The 18,369-nt window shown below is 44.9% G+C and overlaps 1 protein-coding gene across 1 annotated transcript; it reads left to right on the forward strand.

Annotated features, from left to right (window-relative positions):
* Positions 1–2,699: 2,699 nt before the first annotated feature.
* On the forward strand, positions 2,700–9,861 carry Lmo2 (LIM domain only 2 (rhombotin-like 1); the record flags this gene model as incomplete). The annotated part of the gene is given in 2 exon segments (XM_005384152.2): positions 2,700–2,915; positions 8,864–9,861. Coding segments are annotated over 2 exon segments (436 nt in total), but the record flags the coding sequence as incomplete, so codon positions are not given.
* Between the last annotated feature and the right edge of the window lie 8,508 nt (positions 9,862–18,369).

Here is an 18,369-nt window from a genome sequence, read left to right on the forward strand (position 1 = left end):
AGAGGAAGTTTGCTTTTTCCAGAGTTTGTGTTTTCCCCTGAGGCATCCTAACTTCATAGCACCGCGGGAACCTTATTGTGGGAGGCTCCAGAGTTTCATCTTTCCCCGTACTATATGCCCACAAAGGCAGGTTTTAATTGAAGGTGGCCAAGCTAGTTGAGAAACTGCTGCGGTACATCTCCCCCTCCTCTCTTGGAAATTGTCAAGAAATTATCCCAGGCCAGAGTGATACTCGGGTGTGATATTTAGGATAGGCTTTGGGGAAATGGCCCATATTACTTTGAAGATGAATCCCACTCAGTCATTGACGTGGATTGTCTACCAAAGAGAATGCGATATTATCATTAGCTACAAAACGATAGATGGAGCCAGTGCCTTATCCTGCCCTCTGTCTCATCTCAGTCCATCGCGTGGCTTCTTTTGGTTTCCATTTCTTCAGCAGCAGACTCTCCTGCTACGTGGAAGCTTTACTGTGAGCTTGCTCAAAGCCAACTAGAGTCTTTACAATCGCATCTCCAAAGACACACAAAGGGCTTGCCTAGGCACATACAAATGAAGCATGTAGGTAGAAGACAGCTCGAATTCATGAAGAGAAAGGTTTCCTTTGCTGTGTAAGCCGTGGCCCCTGAGGCCTCTCTTTCAGGCAGCTTTGCACCAGCTAAGTGCAGATTTTCCTTTTTCACAGTTGGTTGGCCGCGACAGCGTCAGGGCATCCAGGGCGGCTGAGGTTCCTTCCATAAGTGTTTCTGGAAGCCTAGAGTAAGACCATAGGCTGTAGCGAGAGAAGAGAAGCAAGTCTGGACTGATACACACGGACAGGCCAAGGGTATCAGTTATTTTTCAGACAGAAGGCTGGAAATCCTTATTACTATCTATGGAAGCAAAGACTTCAGAGGATTTATTTAAGGTGTTTTCCACCCAACACTCTGGTTTGAGCTTTATACTTCCCTGTTCTAAAAGAAGATAATTTTATACTCTTACTGAAACCTTGGGTTTGTGATAATCTTAAATATTCAGCCCTATTTTTTTTTTTTTTTTTTTGGAGACAGGATCTCACTGTATAATTCAGGCTGCCCCTGAACTCACTATGTACCCCAGGGTGGCCTCAAACTTTTGGCAATCCTCCTGCCTCAGCCTCACGAGTCCTGGGATTACAGGCATGAGCCATGACGCCTGATTAAATATTCAGTCTTTACTGGATAGACACCTGCAGTTGTCAGAGTGCACTAAAACATAGATTCCCTGAGTCTCGCTGTCCCTAAGTATAATGGGTGCTGAGCTTCGTGGACACAGGCCAATTGCGACAAATATCACCTGGTAAGAGAGTGAAGTTAGAAATAGAAGGTGTGAATTCATAGCTGCAGGATGCCCCAGAGGAAACTCCCTTTGGGAATTCTGCCATTGGAAGAAGGTCCTTTAAGAAAAAGTAATACATCTTTTAAAATGAGGTTTGCATTTGACTCCAGTTCCAGAGATCATTGGTTAGTTACTGCGAATCAGCAAGTATTTTTTCCCTCATATCCCAGTTCCTGCAGCAGCCATTCCTTTCCCTCGTTTTCTTTTGGGAAAGTTATTTTACAATGTAAAGCAAAAGTATTCAGGTTCCAGTGAGCCAGTGTGAAGGAAAAGTTGTATGCACAGACTTTTAATGTATTGTAGCTCGCTATGAATGGGTTGCCTGGATTGAGATTTCTGCATCTGTTTTTCTTCTCTTCCACTCTTTAAGATCATTGTTTTTGCCCCTGCCTACCTTTTCCCTCCTCAGTTAACTCGATTCCACTCAACTTTACATTGTAAAAGCTTTCACATGAGGAAAAAGAAGCCTAACTGCTGTCCCTTATCAGTTTGATGGCAATTGTCTTAATATCTGGGATTTCCAACAAAAAATTCAGCAAGAAGGTTGGGATGCAGAATTATGGTTAAGAAGATAGAGAATTCCTTTTTCTTTTTTTTTTTTTTTGTCTTTTTGAGACAGGATCTTGCTTTGCAGTTCAGACTGGCCTTGAGCTTATTTTGTAACTCAGGCTGGCCTGGAACTCACAGGGATCCTCCTGCCTCAGCCTCCCAAGTGCTGGGATTACAGGCGTGCGCCACCATGCCTGGCGAGAATTCCTACTATATCCGAATGGGATTTTTACTTTGGAATGAGGACCGACCGAATGTGGGTCGCTTTCTTCTTTTTTCCTCGCCTCTGCTTTTGCGCATTGCAAAGGGCTTGAGGGAGACGGCATGAAGAAGCAATAAGTCTTCGGGGTTTTAGCACTCTAGGTCGTCGGATGTCCTGGCCGCAAGCAGCTCCTGTAGTCTCAAGTGCCTCCCCCGGGTGTAGCCAGTGTCTTGGGTCCTGGGTGGAGGATGGGGAAAAAAGAGGGAGGCCTGGGAAGACAGAGGAGTCTGAGGAGATGGGAGAAAGAAGGAGGGAGACCAGAGGTGTCCAGGATGGTGCCGGGCTGTGGGTGAGGGCCCAGCGCCACCTGCAGGCCTCTTGGTGCCCTGTGTTTACTTCTTGGGTGCAAACTCTAGCACACGCCTGTCTTAACCGAGGTTGGCTGGGTTTCTCTGCAGCCTGACTGAGGGATGCGTTGTCTCATCCATTCTCTTTGTGTTGCTGGAAAACAGTGGATCGAGGCTCCCTGTTGGGCCCAGAGTGACCTCTGACTCCTGGTGAGCCCGTCCCTAATGCTTGGCCTCCTCCCCAGGGAGCCAGTGGATGAGGTGCTACAGATCCCTCCGTCCCTGCTGACATGCGGTGGCTGCCAGCAGAACATCGGGGACCGCTACTTCCTGAAGGCCATCGATCAGTACTGGCACGAGGACTGTCTCAGCTGCGACCTGTGCGGGTGCCGGCTGGGCGAGGTGGGGCGGCGCCTCTACTACAAGCTGGGCAGGAAGCTCTGCCGGAGGGACTATCTCAGGTAGCTGCCCTGAACCCCTGGGGGACATCTGGGTTTGGGTGTGTGGTCCCCAGGTTCCAGCAGGTCAGGCTGTGGAGGGTGAAATTCAGCTACACCACGCAGAGAAGCACCAAAAGACTCTCACAAAAGAGGACTCGCAGAACTGCTTCAGAAAGTGGCAGGAAGGATGAGACAAGTGTGTTTGAAGTGAGGGGAGTATTCTGGCTCTTCCTCCTGCTGAGCTCCTCTTGTGAGAGACATATGTCTGGGTGATAAAATCCTAATTTTTTAAAGGTAAGAGAAGAGTAAACACACAGAGTAGTGGTTCCGTCTGGCAGTAGGGCTGGGGAGTACACAGAGAGAAAGTATCATGGGATCTGGGAGTGTTTTTGGTTTTGTTTACGTGTTTTCTTATGAATTCACTTTAATGGTTCAAAACATTAAATGATGTGTGATTTTTAAAATAGGGCGAATATTTAAATTAGAAAAAAATATTATAGGAAAAGATACATTGCCATTAGTCTCCCTCAAGATAGCCCTCTCACTTCAAATGCACTCCTCCTATTGTTCTTGCCGCTTTCTGAAGCAGTTCTGGAAGTCCTCTTTCATGAGTGTCTTTACTTGTGCTGGGCTGGCTGCCTCAGTGTCCTGAATCAATTCAAAACATTTACTGTCATGGCCATTTTGACTTTGGGGAAGAGCCAGAAGTCACATGGTGCCAGATCTGGTTAAAAGGTAGCTGGGGACACAATAATTTTTTTATTGGGTAGAAACTGTCATAAACATTTTGAATCAATTCAGGACATTGAAGCAGCCAGAAAAAGACACTCACAAAAGAGGACTTGCAGAACTGCTTCAGAAAGTGGCAGGAAGGATGGGATAAGTGTGTTTGAAGTGAGTGGAGTGTTCTGAGGGGGATTAATGGCAATGTGTCTTTTATTGTGATAAATTTTTAAAATGTAAACATTCCCTACATATTTTGATCACCCCCTGTGTATAGCCAGGTACAGTGGCACATGCCTGTAATCCCAGCTGTTTGGGAGACTGACATAGAGCAAGACCCTGTCTCAACATAAAAAGGCCTGTAGCTCAGTGATTTCCCTGGGCCCAGTGTTCCATGCCACTCCCCCAGAAACATAAATACCGTAGGTATTTATATTGTGTTATTCCAATAATATGTGATGAGAAATACAAAAATAAAAAGCATTTTCTTAGCATGGCATTCCAGGCATAGGAAAGCGGTATCCAGTGGACATAAAAGCAGAAGCCGCGGGGTCAGTAAGAGGTCTGAGTCTCAGCACTGTTGCTTCCTGGCACTTTGATCTTGGGCAAGTCATTTAACCCCCATGAGCCTGAAGTTCCTCATCTGTAAAGTGGGAATAATTACAGTGTCTACTTCCAAGGAAGAGGTGAGGGTTAGATGGACCCGTACATGGGAAGCACCTTGGTGCATGAGCTGATACTCATGATAGATTTGGCTGCTTTGATAACTTACCTGTACGACAGGCTCATGAATTACCTTCTAATCTCATGGACAGAGAGGTGGGGGAATGGCAGGATGGAACGGGAAGTCTACACATGCCAGGGAGGCAGGAGGTTAGGACGCTCTCCTGCCCTGGGCTGTTGGATTGGCCATGTGAATTTTTAGCACCCAGCGAGTACCTTTTTCTGGAAGGTTCTAGAATATGCAGTCTCATATTTGCTGTGGAGGTAGCTCCCTGCCCTCTCCTGTCAGATCTGCTCAGCTGTGGAGCTGTCAGTTCTTCACCATCTTCCTGTGGCAGGGGCTCCGTGGAGCATGCAGCCCTAATACACTGGGCCCATGCAACCCGCAGACACTGGCTTAGACGTCAGCGTACTTGGCCGCCGGGTCAGAGCTTCTGCCCTAATCTGCCCACAAAGCATCTCATGTGGTTTTTACCCCCAAACCAAAACTGCAGGTAATTCCACACCGAAGGAAGCTTATCTCTTCACCCTTTTCCTCCTCTCCTAAATTCCCTGATAAAGTCCTTGCAGATTTAGTGGTTCCAGAAAATATAAGTAGGATTTTTTTATTCCAGTGATCATGATTGTAATGTTGGTAGATTTCCTTTTTTATTTTCTTTAAATCACAAGAAAATAGAACTGGGATAAATACAGACCTGGTTTTTCTCACTCCAGACTGCTAAATCAGTCAGAAAGCAGAAGGGTAAAGGATTCCCACTGGGCCCCTCACTATGTCCCTGTCGAATCATTTGAATCTTATTAAACCAAGTGCAGATCCAGTAAGGTCAAAAGAGCCGGGTTTCTTCCTATCTCTACAGTTTTATATAACATTCAAGAATAAAACCAGTGCTGCCTGGGCTTGTTAATCTTTTCCCTTTTCAAAAAAGAGAGGAAAAAAATAGTCTGGGAGAACCCAGTGTTAATTAACTTGTGTCTTGGTGACATGAAATAATTCTTCTCCCTGCTACATTCCCAGGAAACACGTTAATTAACTCCGTGTTCGTGCGGGTGTTCCCAGCCCTCTTTTAATATTTGTATTATTGTTATTAAAATGGGCAGCAGAAAGCTTAAGACCTGACACCTCTTGACAGAGGAGAAAAATTATTTTTTTCCTTCAGCGATGGATGTGTTTATTTGCATTCTTTGCGTATGTGGCAGTATCTTTTAACAAGGCAAGTGGGAGGGGTGACTCGCTCTTCCCCTTTGGGGTCCAATCCTTCTTCTCCCTGGAATAACTTCTCCCCATGAAGATCCCCTGTGGCTGACTTGTCTGTCACCATGCTCTTCAGATATTCATGAGACCCCACGCAGAACCTAACTCCTGTCATGGTTGTATTGTCGGGGATCTAACCTCAACTATTAATGCTGATGCCCACGCTAGACCTCCTGCGATCTGTTTTTGTTTTTTGCCAGTTTGGGGGGTGTGTCATCTCCAGACCCCCAGGGCTTTGTTTTATCTTTTTTTTTCAGACAGGTTCTTGCTATACAGTTCAGATTGGCCTTAAACTCACTATGTGCCCCAGGCTGCCCTTGAACTCATGGCAATCCTCCTGCCTCAGCCTCCTGAGTGCTGGGGTTATAGCTGTGCACCCCATCTAACCAGCACCTGTTAGAGCCAGAAATGTGCTGGCCTTAGGAGACCCCAGGGCCTGAGCCGAGGACACAAGCTGCAAGAGTCTCAGAGCCCAGCCACCTGGCCTGGAGCCAGGGCTACTTGGAGATGTGACTTGCTACTCGGGAGGTCCCTGAACATCAGACTGAAGCTCTCTCCAAGGAATTCTCACTGTGACTGACACTGGGCTTCCTCTCCTTGCATCCGGTTTGCCCCTCTGCTTGCCTGGGCTCCTCTGAGAACATCCTTGATAATTCACTTGCACAAATCCCCCGAGGGTTCGCTTCTGGGATATCCCGCCATAGTCAGATGCCAAGGCCTGCTCGGTGTTCACTCCTGTTAGAACAGCAGAGCGCCTGCACCAGAACGGGCTGCAGGGCCCTTCTCTCCCAGTTCCCTTGGTTCACAGCCTCAGCCACACAAGCGCAGAGAGGGGATGCCGTTTTCTCAGGCCACCTGGCTATTGAGAGGTGCCTGAACTTGTCTCCCAAATCTTAGTGCTTTCTCCCTCCCTTCATTAGCTGCCCCATGCGTTGTTGTTTACCCCCGGCCGCCCTTGAATAAGCTCCCTCCTTCCGGAGGATCTCAAGCCCCAGGCAGTTGGACTCCTTTCGTGCTCTTTTCTCTCCATGCTGCTCGGCCCAAACTTCACTTACTGAGCAGTCAGGAAACCAGAACTCTTTCCACTCTGTGACCTCCAGCACGGGGGCTACCTACAGCTCCACCATCTGCCGCGGTGGGATAAAATGCTCTGCCCCGCTAATGAGTTTGTTCCCGGGCGGTGCTTGGAAGCACTTGGATTTCTCCGGGGGGAGAGCAGGATTCAGAGGGAAATGAGCTGGCCCTGGCGTCACGCGAGCTCTCAACTCACAGAGTCCCAATGCCTCTTCTCCGGCCCATCTTCCTGCCCAAATGCTGCAAAATTGGGCAGCTGCCCTCACCTCCCTTACAGCCTCTCAGGAGGAACCGGTTGATGCCCTGATTTTCTGAGGTTAATAACGTCCAGTAAGAGCAAGCATTTATCTAACTCTGTCCTGAGGGTTTCATGTGCTGTGTTACCAGCCAGGTGTGCAGATGACCCTGCAGGAAGGATCACACTGGTGATCAAACAGCCGGCGCTGGCTTAGCGCTTGACTGCTGGTGCTCGGACCTGCCCTGTTCAGTGCTTCCACCAGCCGGGTGAGGAGGAGGCTATGATGCTGCATTCACGGACGCTCAGAGAAGTCAGAGCCCAAAGCGCTGCGGTCCTCGAGGCTGGTCCTGCACTGTACAGCTGACCTTCTGGCTCCAGCACCTGTGTCATTCAGCTCCTGCAGGCTCCTTCTCAAACTGTAGCCTGCGTCAGCATCATCAGCGCATCTCGCTGTGTCTCCGGCAGGGGGAGGGGATGCTGACTCTTTCTAGAGAGAACGTTTCTCTCTGGAGTTTTGGGACAGAGTCTTGCTATGTATCCCAGGCTGACCTCAAACTCCCAGAGATGCTCCTGCCCAGCCTTTTGAGTGCTGGGATGACAGGTGTGCACCACCATGCCCTACTGAGCATTTGTATTTCTGACAAGTTCCTGATTCTGTTGGTCTGGGGACCAGACTTTGAGAACCACTGCATCGACCTCTACCAAGTTGTGTCTCCCACCCCAACACTGAATATTGCTTGAAGCAAGAAGTTAATCCATAAAGGCCAAGGAGAGACTTGACTTAGACTCTTTAGAAGAGAGGTTTCCCCAGAGATATATGTCAAAGCGGCACTGAGGCTGGGTATGGTGCTGTGTATCTGTAATCCCAGCACTTGTGGAGGCTGAGGCAGGAGGATTGTTGTGAGTTTGAGGGTAGCCTGGGCTACAAAGTGAGTTCAAGAGCCGGGCGTGGTGGCACATGCCTGTAATCCCAGCACTCGGGAGGCTGAGGCAGGAGGATCCTTGCAAGTTCGAGGCCAGCCTGGGCTACAAAGTGAGCTCAAGGCCAGCCTGAACTGCACAACGAAACCCTGTCTCAAAAACAAAAAACAAAACAAAAGAAAAGTGAGCTCAAGGTCAGCCTGAACTACATAGTGAGACCCTGTCTCAAAAAGAACAAAAAAACCCACCACCAACAAAAACAAAAAACCAGAAGGGCAGTGAGGGCTGTGAATGAAGATCTTCCGTTCACCGTGGGGAGGTGGTGTTTGTCTTCCAGGTGTGCGAGGCAGGACTGACTGCCCTGTGTCCGTCTATGGAAGTCCTCGGAGTTGGGCTTTGCTGTTGAGGGGGATGCCAGGGCCTGTCACCATGTGGAATTGGTGGCTCTTGCCATGATAGAGTTGGGAGCTTCAGAAAGATGTCTGTTTCCATCACAGTCCTCACCAAACCTCACCCCACCACCCCTCTTTTGGTATTGGAAATTGAACTCGTTACATATCCAGCCCTTCTTGTTTTTTAATTTTGAGACAGAATCTAAGTCACTAAGTTGCCCAGGCTGGGCTAGAACTTTTGATCCTTCCACCTCAGCCTCCCAAAGTGCTGGATTGTAGGTGTGCAACGTCACACTTCAGTTCTCTCTCAGAGGGGCCCCAGGGACTCCTCCAGCTCCTCTTCCACAGGGAAGGTTCCCAGGGCAGAACACACGGACCCCTCATCACAAATCACTCTGATGAGTGTCTTCCCAGCGGTGACCTGAGGTAGCCTACAGGTGTGGGGAGTGGTTGCTGAAGAGAGAGAAAGCTCAGAGGAAGGAGGAGTCATAGCCCACAAAATGCCAGTGTCTCTGCCTTCTAAGACAGGACTCCCCAGCCTGCGTCTGCCTGGACGTCTGAGGCCCCCTCTGAGCCCCTTACCAAACCTGTTCTCCCGTCTCCGCTCCACCCTCACATCTTAGCTGTTCTTTCTTTTTGACCCCAGGCTTTTTGGCCAAGACGGCCTGTGCGCGTCCTGTGACAAGCGGATCCGCGCCTACGAGATGACCATGCGGGTGAAAGACAAAGTGTACCACCTGGAGTGTTTCAAATGTGCCGCCTGTCAGAAGCACTTCTGCGTGGGCGACAGATACCTCCTCATCAACTCCGACATAGTGTGTGAACAGGACATCTACGAGTGGACTAAGATCAACGGGATGATATAAGCCAGAGTCCCCGCGACAGCGTTCGCGGAAGACACCGTCTCCACGGTGTCTTCACTCTTAGGCACTTTGGGGATTTGAGGGTGGGGCGAGGCATTTCTTAGGGGATGGTGGAAACTTACTGGGAACCGAGACATAGCCTCCGAGGGATGTAATGCAAGGGCCGAGACTTCAGTGTGCCAAAAGGACTAGCCCTCTGACTCTTAGAGCTTCTGGTCACCACCTCTCCATGGTAACTGACATGATTAGTGGAAGGAAGGAACGTTCAGGGACAAGCAGGCGGCGTGCCACAGGGACGCGATCTCCCATCCACCAATGGGAGCTGCCGTGTACAGACGGCTTGTTGCGATTGTGATGCTTGCAAACTAGAGCTGGGCAATTGATTCCCCCCTGGCTTCTGTAACAGCCCTGCTCCGGTCACTGTCCGTACGCAAGGCAAGGACAGGTAGGAGAGTGGCCGTCCTTTTTTTCTTGGTCATCTTCCTAAGGCCTTAAGCTTGGGGCCCAAGGAGAACCGCATGGGGACACATTTCAGTGGAGAATGAGAACTGCGGGCTCTTAACCAATTATTTAAAGCAGTGCCCAGGGACCCTGGTTTTCAGACACCTTGCCTTTGTGGGGAGAAGTTCCAGATCGTTTCTATACAGATGTAAATCTAAGAACTCAAAGTTGTTTGACTATTTTATTATCTTAGATTATATCAAAGTATTTGTTGTGTGTAGTAAAAAAAGAAAAGAGAAACATCTCTGCAGACTTAATAAAAACAACTGACTAAAATGCACTGTTGTTTCTTTGATAATGACAGTGGGAAAATAGTGTGCTTTTGCTATTGTAAAGGAAAAGTAAACAAGCAATTTTACTTCCAGGTCAAATAGGAGCTTCCATTGATTGCATGAGTTTCTATGAGGTTTGTATAGGTTTCTGTATTACTGGCAATTATATAACAGGTCATCACGTAGCTCAGAGGGATGTAGAATAATTAAATTGTTATTGTGAAATGTGCATCTCGCTTCGGCATTGTATAGAAAGGCGGGAGGCAGCAAGATCATTGCCTTTGGGAAACTTGTAACCTAGAAAGCACACAAATACATAAAACAGATTCCCTTTGGGAGAGGAGGTAATTACCTAGTTTGAAATGTGGCAAAGATGCTGAGCTTGACACTTCGATTTTCCAAGACGTGTGTCTCAGGGTATTTTATGACAAGTAGTTCCGAGGACCTTCTTTGAGGATTTAAAAGCAAGCACCTTGGTTTATGCGGTTTCCTTCGCCCGATCCCTGCCACCGTTGTGAGCTGAGAGCGCCACCTGCTGGTCGCCATCCGCTCAGCCTGCTAGACCAAGGACTAACCTCCAGGAAGGAAGTACACTACTTTTCAATTATTTCCTGAAAATATCGGCAGCCATCAAGAAGTCTAAATGTGTTTAATTATCAAGATATCAGAAACATGCAGTGAAGGTTGCAGTTAATTAACTACGAGAGTCCTCTAAAGTCTCCATCACTAAGACATTTTTTTTTTTCCCTTCCAGAGGAGAAATAATGAAGCCATATCTCTCTTGGCCTGTCAGATGCTCCAAGTGGTTGCTTCAGGTGGCCTACTTAAATCCAATTCTGTTGTATCCCAGCCCAGGTGGTGGTAAGGTTCTGCAGGTCAGGCGATGATTGTTCTCACTCAGCGATTCTCAAACTCCACTCCCTGAGCCAGCAGTATTAGTGTCACCTGGCAACTTGCTAGAAACACAGATTTCGGGGTCCCGGCTCCATCACACCAAATCAGAAATTCTGTGGATGAGGCTTAGCAATCTGTGTTCTGATTTATGCTTACGTTTGGGAGGAGTTGTTTTAAATCCTGCCCTAGTGAGGAAGACCATTTATTTCTAAGTCAATAGTCAATATCTGCCACTAAGGTTAATCACTAATTCTTCAACATGTGGACAAGCCCTGTTTACTCATGAAAACGTCCACATATTCTTTATAATCATGGTATCTCCAAGTATCAATGTTCACATAGTTTTATATCTAACTGTTACATTGTGCCTCATCTACCAGAATAACCACAATTTAATCCACCATTTTCAATTATATCAAAGTCAATAATAATAAATTTTATACTACGGCGTAGTTATACACAATATTAAGTAAAAATAAAATGATCCTTGTCTTGGGCATGTAAGCGTTATTCCCAAGCCCTGTTGTAATAGAACAAATGTAAGATTCAAGAAATCAACCAATGCCTTCATCAATGCTCCACAAAGCCATCAGTGACCCTTGCCGTTTGTTAATGGCGCCATCTTGCAAAATCTGCATGCAAAGGCAGAATTTTTGTAGCAAATCATCCCGGAAGCCCAAATATTTAACCCACAACTGACTCAAGAGGAAAGATATAAAGAGACTTCAAGAGGGGGGCCAGCAATCGGTCTCTCCTGGTGGTCCTTGCCTAAAGGTGTCACCATGTGCCCTAGATTCTGTCCCGAGAAGCAGACACCAGCTGCCTTCCCGGGTCCACGCTTTGATCCAAAAATTTGCTGGAAGATTTCGCTCAGAACCAGCTTCCTTTAATTGCTGCCTCTGATGGAATCAGGACTTCTCAGGAACCCTTAGACTCCCACAGAGTTAAAATAGAGCAGTAATCAGGAGCTTCAGCATCTTAAGTCTTGGATTTGAATTGCAATGACAAGACTTCACTTACTAAACATTTACACAGCACTGCTTTGTGCTGGACACTCTCCCAGGGACTTTATTAACTCTTGGAATCCACAGTGTGACCTTCTGTGTCCGTTTCTCTTTACTGTCACCAGCTTCAGAAACTGAAGCCCAGACAGGTTAAGTCCCCTGCCTGCGATTCAGCATCAGCAGCTCTAACCACAGCTCTTAACCCTGTGCCCTGTTGCCTTGTCAACCTCATCTCACCGCACAGCAGCTTTCTCATCTGCAAAATAAGGAAAATCAATACTGTTCTCTCCCGATTGAGGATATGGGAGTTTAGTCTAGCCAGAAATGTAAACAAAGCACAGCAATGCATGGTCAGCACCATAATGAAGATACGGAAAAAGTGCTATGGAAACACGGGTAAAGGAGGAAGGGAGCAATTAAATTAGCCTGGAGTAGCTGTCTGGAGTGAAGAGGAAAGACATTTGGATCGGACCTGGACCTGGAAGGGGGTGGTGTGGGCAAGAGCAAAGACTGGCAGAGGTTGACCTGGTGTCTTGGTTACCTTTCTTGTTGCTGAGACAAAATATGTGACACCCACAAGTTAAAGAAGAAACTTGTATTCGGGTTCACAGTTGGTAGAGGTTTCAGTCCATAGTCAACTGGCTCCAAGGCAGGAGAGGCATCAGAGAGGAGAAACAGTCCATGGCAGGGCAGGCAAGAGGCAGGTCGACAATGGCTCTTTTCTGTCCCTTTGTATTCTATCCAGGGTACAAGCTTATTGATTGGTGCCACCCACACCCAGGGTGGGGTTTCTATTAGACACACCCCCAGATCTATGTTAAATCAGTTTATTTATCACATGTCCTTAATCCCAGTATCACACACCCGTGATCCAACCACCTCCCCAAAGCCCCATCTGTGAGCACATGTGGCCATACATTTGCTGACCCAGCAAGAATGTAGGTGAGCCTGGAGTTTATGGTGGTGGTTTGGGCACTGGCACTGCGGAGGGGCTATGGCCCACCAGGTGAGGGGTTTCAATTCTGCTTCACTTGTCTAGCAGGCATGAGCCCCTGGGTATGATTCTCCACAGCACAAAAATAACAAAACCCCAATCTGTCACTTTTTGGAGGGGTGGCATTTAATTCTCAGTTCCTTTACAAGATGTTAGTACTGCAATGGACACAGACCTGGGTTGGAATGAACATTGCCGACCTCCAACCTGACCGGGAACCCTCACTTAACCCCTCCTCTTCCTGGCAGTTGCCTTGGTCTTCCAATTGCAGTCACTCACCTGATAGCACTGAGACTTTAGCGCTGAGGAATCTTCTGATTAATAGGAAAGATGAGAATTAGGCAAGTTCCTCTTGCATGGGGCCCAGCATACTACGTGGTTATAAACAACACCCCTTCTTTTGCTTGTTGTTGTTTGTGTAAATTGTTCCCTGACTTCGGTAGGAAAGTGTTGCTAAGCTGGGTGAGGCGGTGAGTACCCGTAGTTCCAACTACTCGAAGGCTGAGGCAGGAGAATCCCTTGAGTCCAGAAGTTCCAGGCCAGCCTGGGCAATACAGCAAGATTCTGTTTCTTTTCAAGATTTTTTTATTTTAAAAATTTTTTAAAAAGTAACAAAACAACAATGAAGTCAGAATCAAAACAACATAAAAACAACAAAAATGATACTTGACCTCAAAACAAAATAAGAATTAACAATGGTTGCTATATTAAATACTATTATCTTCAACAAAGTTCTTCAGTCTACCAGACATAAGAATGTAAGATTGATCAAACAATCAAAGACAGTAACAAGTAATTAAAAAAACAACACTGGAAATGATGCAGAGCTTCACCATATAAGATGGTAGGAGTTCAACAATGGTTCTTATACTGCATATTGTCGTTTTCAGATCAGTCATTCTGATTATCAAATTCAAGCATGCAAAATTGGTCAAGAAAAAAGAAAATTTTAAGCATTGACTGTCTCTTTTAATAAACCACAGACATCAGCAATACACCTATCCCAGCTATCCTTATGTATACATATAAATTTCATTTTTCCTTTAAAAAAAAACCAAAGTAACAAAAACAAATACATAAACAAAACAGCATAGAGAACAATAAAAATGATACAGAATTTCAAAACATGGTGATAGGATATTAATAATGGTTGTTATATTACGTAATATCCTTTTCAAAATGGCTGCACATATAACCAGATACAGGCATGCAAGATTGATCAAACAATTACCCATTAACAGTTCCTTTCAATAAACCAATAGATATTAGTGGTACGATTACCCTAGCAAGCTTCTATTTCTTAAACAAGAAAGAAATTGCTGCTAAACCCCAAATTCTACAAAGGCAGGGGCACTGGCCCGTCTATTCTCATGCATCCAACCCTTAGCACCTGCTAGGCATTGATATGTTATTGAAATGATTTTTAACTCTCTTCTAAGCTTCTATAGAATCTGTTGCTAACATACTGTCTTTGTTTTATTTTAAACTTTTTCCCTCTCTATTTTAAAACTTTATTTTGGGAGGAAAGCCTTATCTCAAACCAGCGGAGTACAGGGTTAAAAGCCTTAATTAAACCTACTTCTGTCGCTTCTTCGCTGTAGGACCCCAGGCAAGTGACTTACCCTGTCTGGGCCTCAAGTTCTAAAGTGGGTGACGGTGAATAGAAACTACCACCAAGCAAGGGCTGTTGCACGGGCTCAAGGAGTTCGTTTGTAAAGTGCCTAGTTCTTTACCTTAACTGACGGCATCGAGGCCAATGTCACACATAGGGAGAAGAAGGAGTAAATATTTATGAGCTGAACAGGTAAGAGGAAGGGCTGGTGGGTGAAAAAATAGAGGAGGCGAGTTTCCCACAGTTTTATGACTACATGGCAAATCAAAATCAAAACAAGGAGCAAACTTCAAGCATCTGTAGGGTGGGGACAAAGGAGGCCAGAACAGTTCTGAGACATCTTGTTACACCAGGAAGTAACAAAGTGCTAACAAAACAAAAACCAAAAGAAGATGTAGGCGTGTCACAAGGACAGAGGAGCTAGCAGAAAGGGACTCTCGACGGCCAGATTTAGGAATTTACCAGAGAAAATGAAGGACTGCCAGGCTCGGTGGGGCATGCCTGTAATCCAGGCTCTCTGGGAGGCTGAGATAGGAGGATGTCAAGCTCTAGCTCTGCTGGGGTAGCTTAGTGACTTTGCAAGCTCCTGTCTCAAAAACAAAACAAAAACAAAAAGCAAACATTAAAAACAGCCTGGGGATGTAGCTCAGTGTTAAGGCCCTAGGTTCAATCCTTAGTACCATGGTGGGGGAGTAAAAAAATTTTTGCAAAAGGACAGCAATGAATTATAAACTATTTGGGGAGAATTCATGAATTCCTACTGATAACACTTACGTGAGGAAGAAAAGACAGCTCATTCTTACAGAAGAATGTTAGGACTCAATTTGTAAATATAAGAAAACATAGGCTGGGGATTTAGCTCAGCGGCAAAAGCACCTGCCTGGCAAGCGCAAAGTTGTGAGTTTGGTTCCCGGTACCGGAGTAAAACCAAACAAACAAACAAAAAAAAATTAAAAAAAAAAAAAAGAAAAGAAAACATGAAAGTTGGAAAATCATCATTTTGCAATGATCACAGTAAAGATAGAACCAGCAATAAATACTAAATTTCAAAACAGAAGCAAAGAACAGTGCTGGATATCTGGCTTGGATGGTCTCAGAGAATCTTTCCACATATTGCTTATTAATTACAAGGGGGGGGGAAATGGAGAAACAGGAGAATCCCTTGACCAGGTGATCCAGAAGAGCCTCCAGATGCGACACCCTGTGAAGGGGCAGCCCAGCTGAGAATGCATGACTTGGATGTAATTATATGTGATAGCCGGCTCTGGTGGCGCACGCCTGTAATCCCAGCACTCAGGAGGCTGAGGCAGGATTGTTGTGAGTTCGAGGCCAGCCTGGGCTACAAAGTGAGCTCCAGGCTGACCCAAACTGCATAACAAGACCCTGTCTCAAAAAGGCAAAAAAAAAAAAAATTGTCAGACAAATTATCAGACAAACTCACAATGATATTTTTTAAAATTCTATTTTTAAAACAGGGAGGAGGGGTGGATTTGCTCTTTGAAAATGTTAATGTCATGAAAGATAAAGAAAAACCACTGAATGTTTCAGAGGAAAGAAGGTTAAATCCAACACCTGGCCCTATCCTCCATCCAGTACTCTATGGGATAAAAGTGCTATGAAAGATATCACTGGGCCAGTTGCTAGTGTTGGAATATGAACTGGTAAAGTAGTTACAAGCACTACATAAATGTTACACTTACTGATGTCCTTAGCTGTACAGTAGGTATACAAGAGTATGTACCTATGATTAGAAAATACATGTTAAAGTATTTAGGAGTAAATAAACTTACTTTCAAATAGTTGAGAAAAATCACATGTATGCATGTGTGCATGTGTGTGTGTGTGTGTGTGTAATGAGAGAAAAAAGATAAATTACACAACAATGGAGTCAAAATGTTAATAAAAGGCAAATCTAGGCAAAGGAAATAAGAGCATACAATTTACATTCTCGCTACTTTTCTAGACTTTTGGAATTATTTCCAAACAAAAGCATTCTTACATCTGGTAATCTGAGCAACTTTGCTGAAGATAACAATATGTAATATAACAGCCACTGTTAATCCCTATCGTTTTGTTTGGAAACCCTGTATCATTTTTACTGTTTTTGCTTTGTCTTGTTTTTGTCTTTGGTATTTTGCTATTATACTTTTTTAAAAAAATTCTCTTTAAAATAAAAACAGAAGAAGTTGTCTTTTTATAAACCTTGGGTATCTTGTATTTCTCTCTTTTGGAGATTTGATTCAATCAGAATAGTGAGATAAAAAGGAGAAAAATAGTCTAGAATTCAGTGACATAGCAGTGTTCATTTGTCACAATTTTAATGTATTCTTGACCTTATAAATAATCTGTCTCAAGCAAGCAACCCCCTCCGCAAATAATATGTTTAAGCAGATTCACTTAAAACCAATTTCTGCAGCAGGTTATTTCTCAATCTTATAAAATGAGCTTACTAAAATTTCCACATCTCCTTTGTAATTAGGATCAAGATTTAATCATGTGGCTCTTAAATGCATGTATTATAGGGGCAGGAATCTGAGCTATCATGTTTTGTATGTACATCTAAGAACTGAGTTAAAAGAAGTTTCAAAGTACTAAAGTCACTTCTGTTCTCTACCACTGGCCATGTATTAATTCTCCCAGAAAATCATCATTTCTCCAAGTTAATAGAATCTTTGAAGCTAAATCAAGTCAATTTCCATTGTCACATTGCAATGCTTTTGAACTTGGTTCACTGAATTATCCTGTTTGATGGCCACCTTGAAGATAGCTTTGTGGTAATCCTAAGAGAACCCATGGCAGCACCTTCTCAGGGTCCCCCCTCCCATTCGTTCTAATTACTTAATGAGCAGCTCCAGGCAAATGCTCCTTTTTCATTATGCAGTAGGTAAAATAGAGAGGAAGGCTGCATCGTAGAAAGCATAAGGAAATCAAGAATCCCAATTTCACAACTAATTAGGGTGTGTATTCCTACAGACCTTGTTTTCCTCATTTGCAAAATGAGGGATTTAGAATAGATTAAGAATTTAGCACACAGAAGTTAGGTGTAAGCATTTGTGGTAGCCAGTCTATAGGATGACACAAAGAATCCTACCTTCTTTCTCGGCTTCAACCCCTATGAAGCCTCCTCCCACATGGAGGAGGGCTCAGGTATCTAACCAGTAAGATACTGCAAAAATGATGAGATGCAACTCCCGAGGCTAGATCATAAAAGACTGTGACCTCCTCCTTGCTGTCTTTTGGATCGCTTGTTCTGGAGAGAACCAGCTGTCCTGCTGTGAAGATACTCAAACAGCTCTATGAGAGGTCTGCACAGGTGGGGAGGAACTGAGGTCTCTTTACAAGCAGAGTCCACACACTTGTGAATCATGCAAAGAAATCAGTAGCAGGTGCACCAGCCGCAGTCAAGCCTTCTGAGGACTGCGGCCTGGGCTTGCATCTTGAATGTAACTTCATAAGAAGCTCCTCAAATCAGTGAGCTAAGCTGCTCCTGAATTTCTAACCCAAAGAAATTATGCAAGATAGGTAATTGTTGTTTTAAAACCAAAGTTTTGGGAGAATCTGTTATGTAACAAGCTGTAATTAAAACATATTAGAAATGTTTTGGGCAAATTTGAAGAAGTAATTTTATGTTGGTTGAATTCAATGATACCAATTGTAGGCTTTTATTTTGCATGCTGTTTTAAATCCTGTGTTCCTAATCAGTCATCCCATTTTATTGTATTATGCAAATGCATCAATTTATAGTGAACTGAAAAAGTAAAAACAGAACAAAACTGAGCCCATTTGACAGAGCTGGAAAAGGGCTGACTACAATGATGCAAGCTTCTTGGGAAGTTGAAAAGGTTTATGATATTATCTAGACTAATTGCTGACTCAATGATAAACCATCTCTTACAATTTTCCAGCAACAAAATTCTGATTCTTGGCAGCATTATTAAATCAGTGTTGCTATGTCTTTACAACAACCTTGTGCGGAAGATATTTCTGCCTCAGTTTTATAGGAGAGGAAGCT

Source organism: Chinchilla lanigera, unplaced genomic scaffold, assembly GCF_000276665.1.
Source record: "Chinchilla lanigera isolate Chin_1 unplaced genomic scaffold, ChiLan1.0 scaffold00021, whole genome shotgun sequence".
Lineage (NCBI taxonomy): Eukaryota > Metazoa > Chordata > Mammalia > Rodentia > Chinchillidae > Chinchilla > Chinchilla lanigera.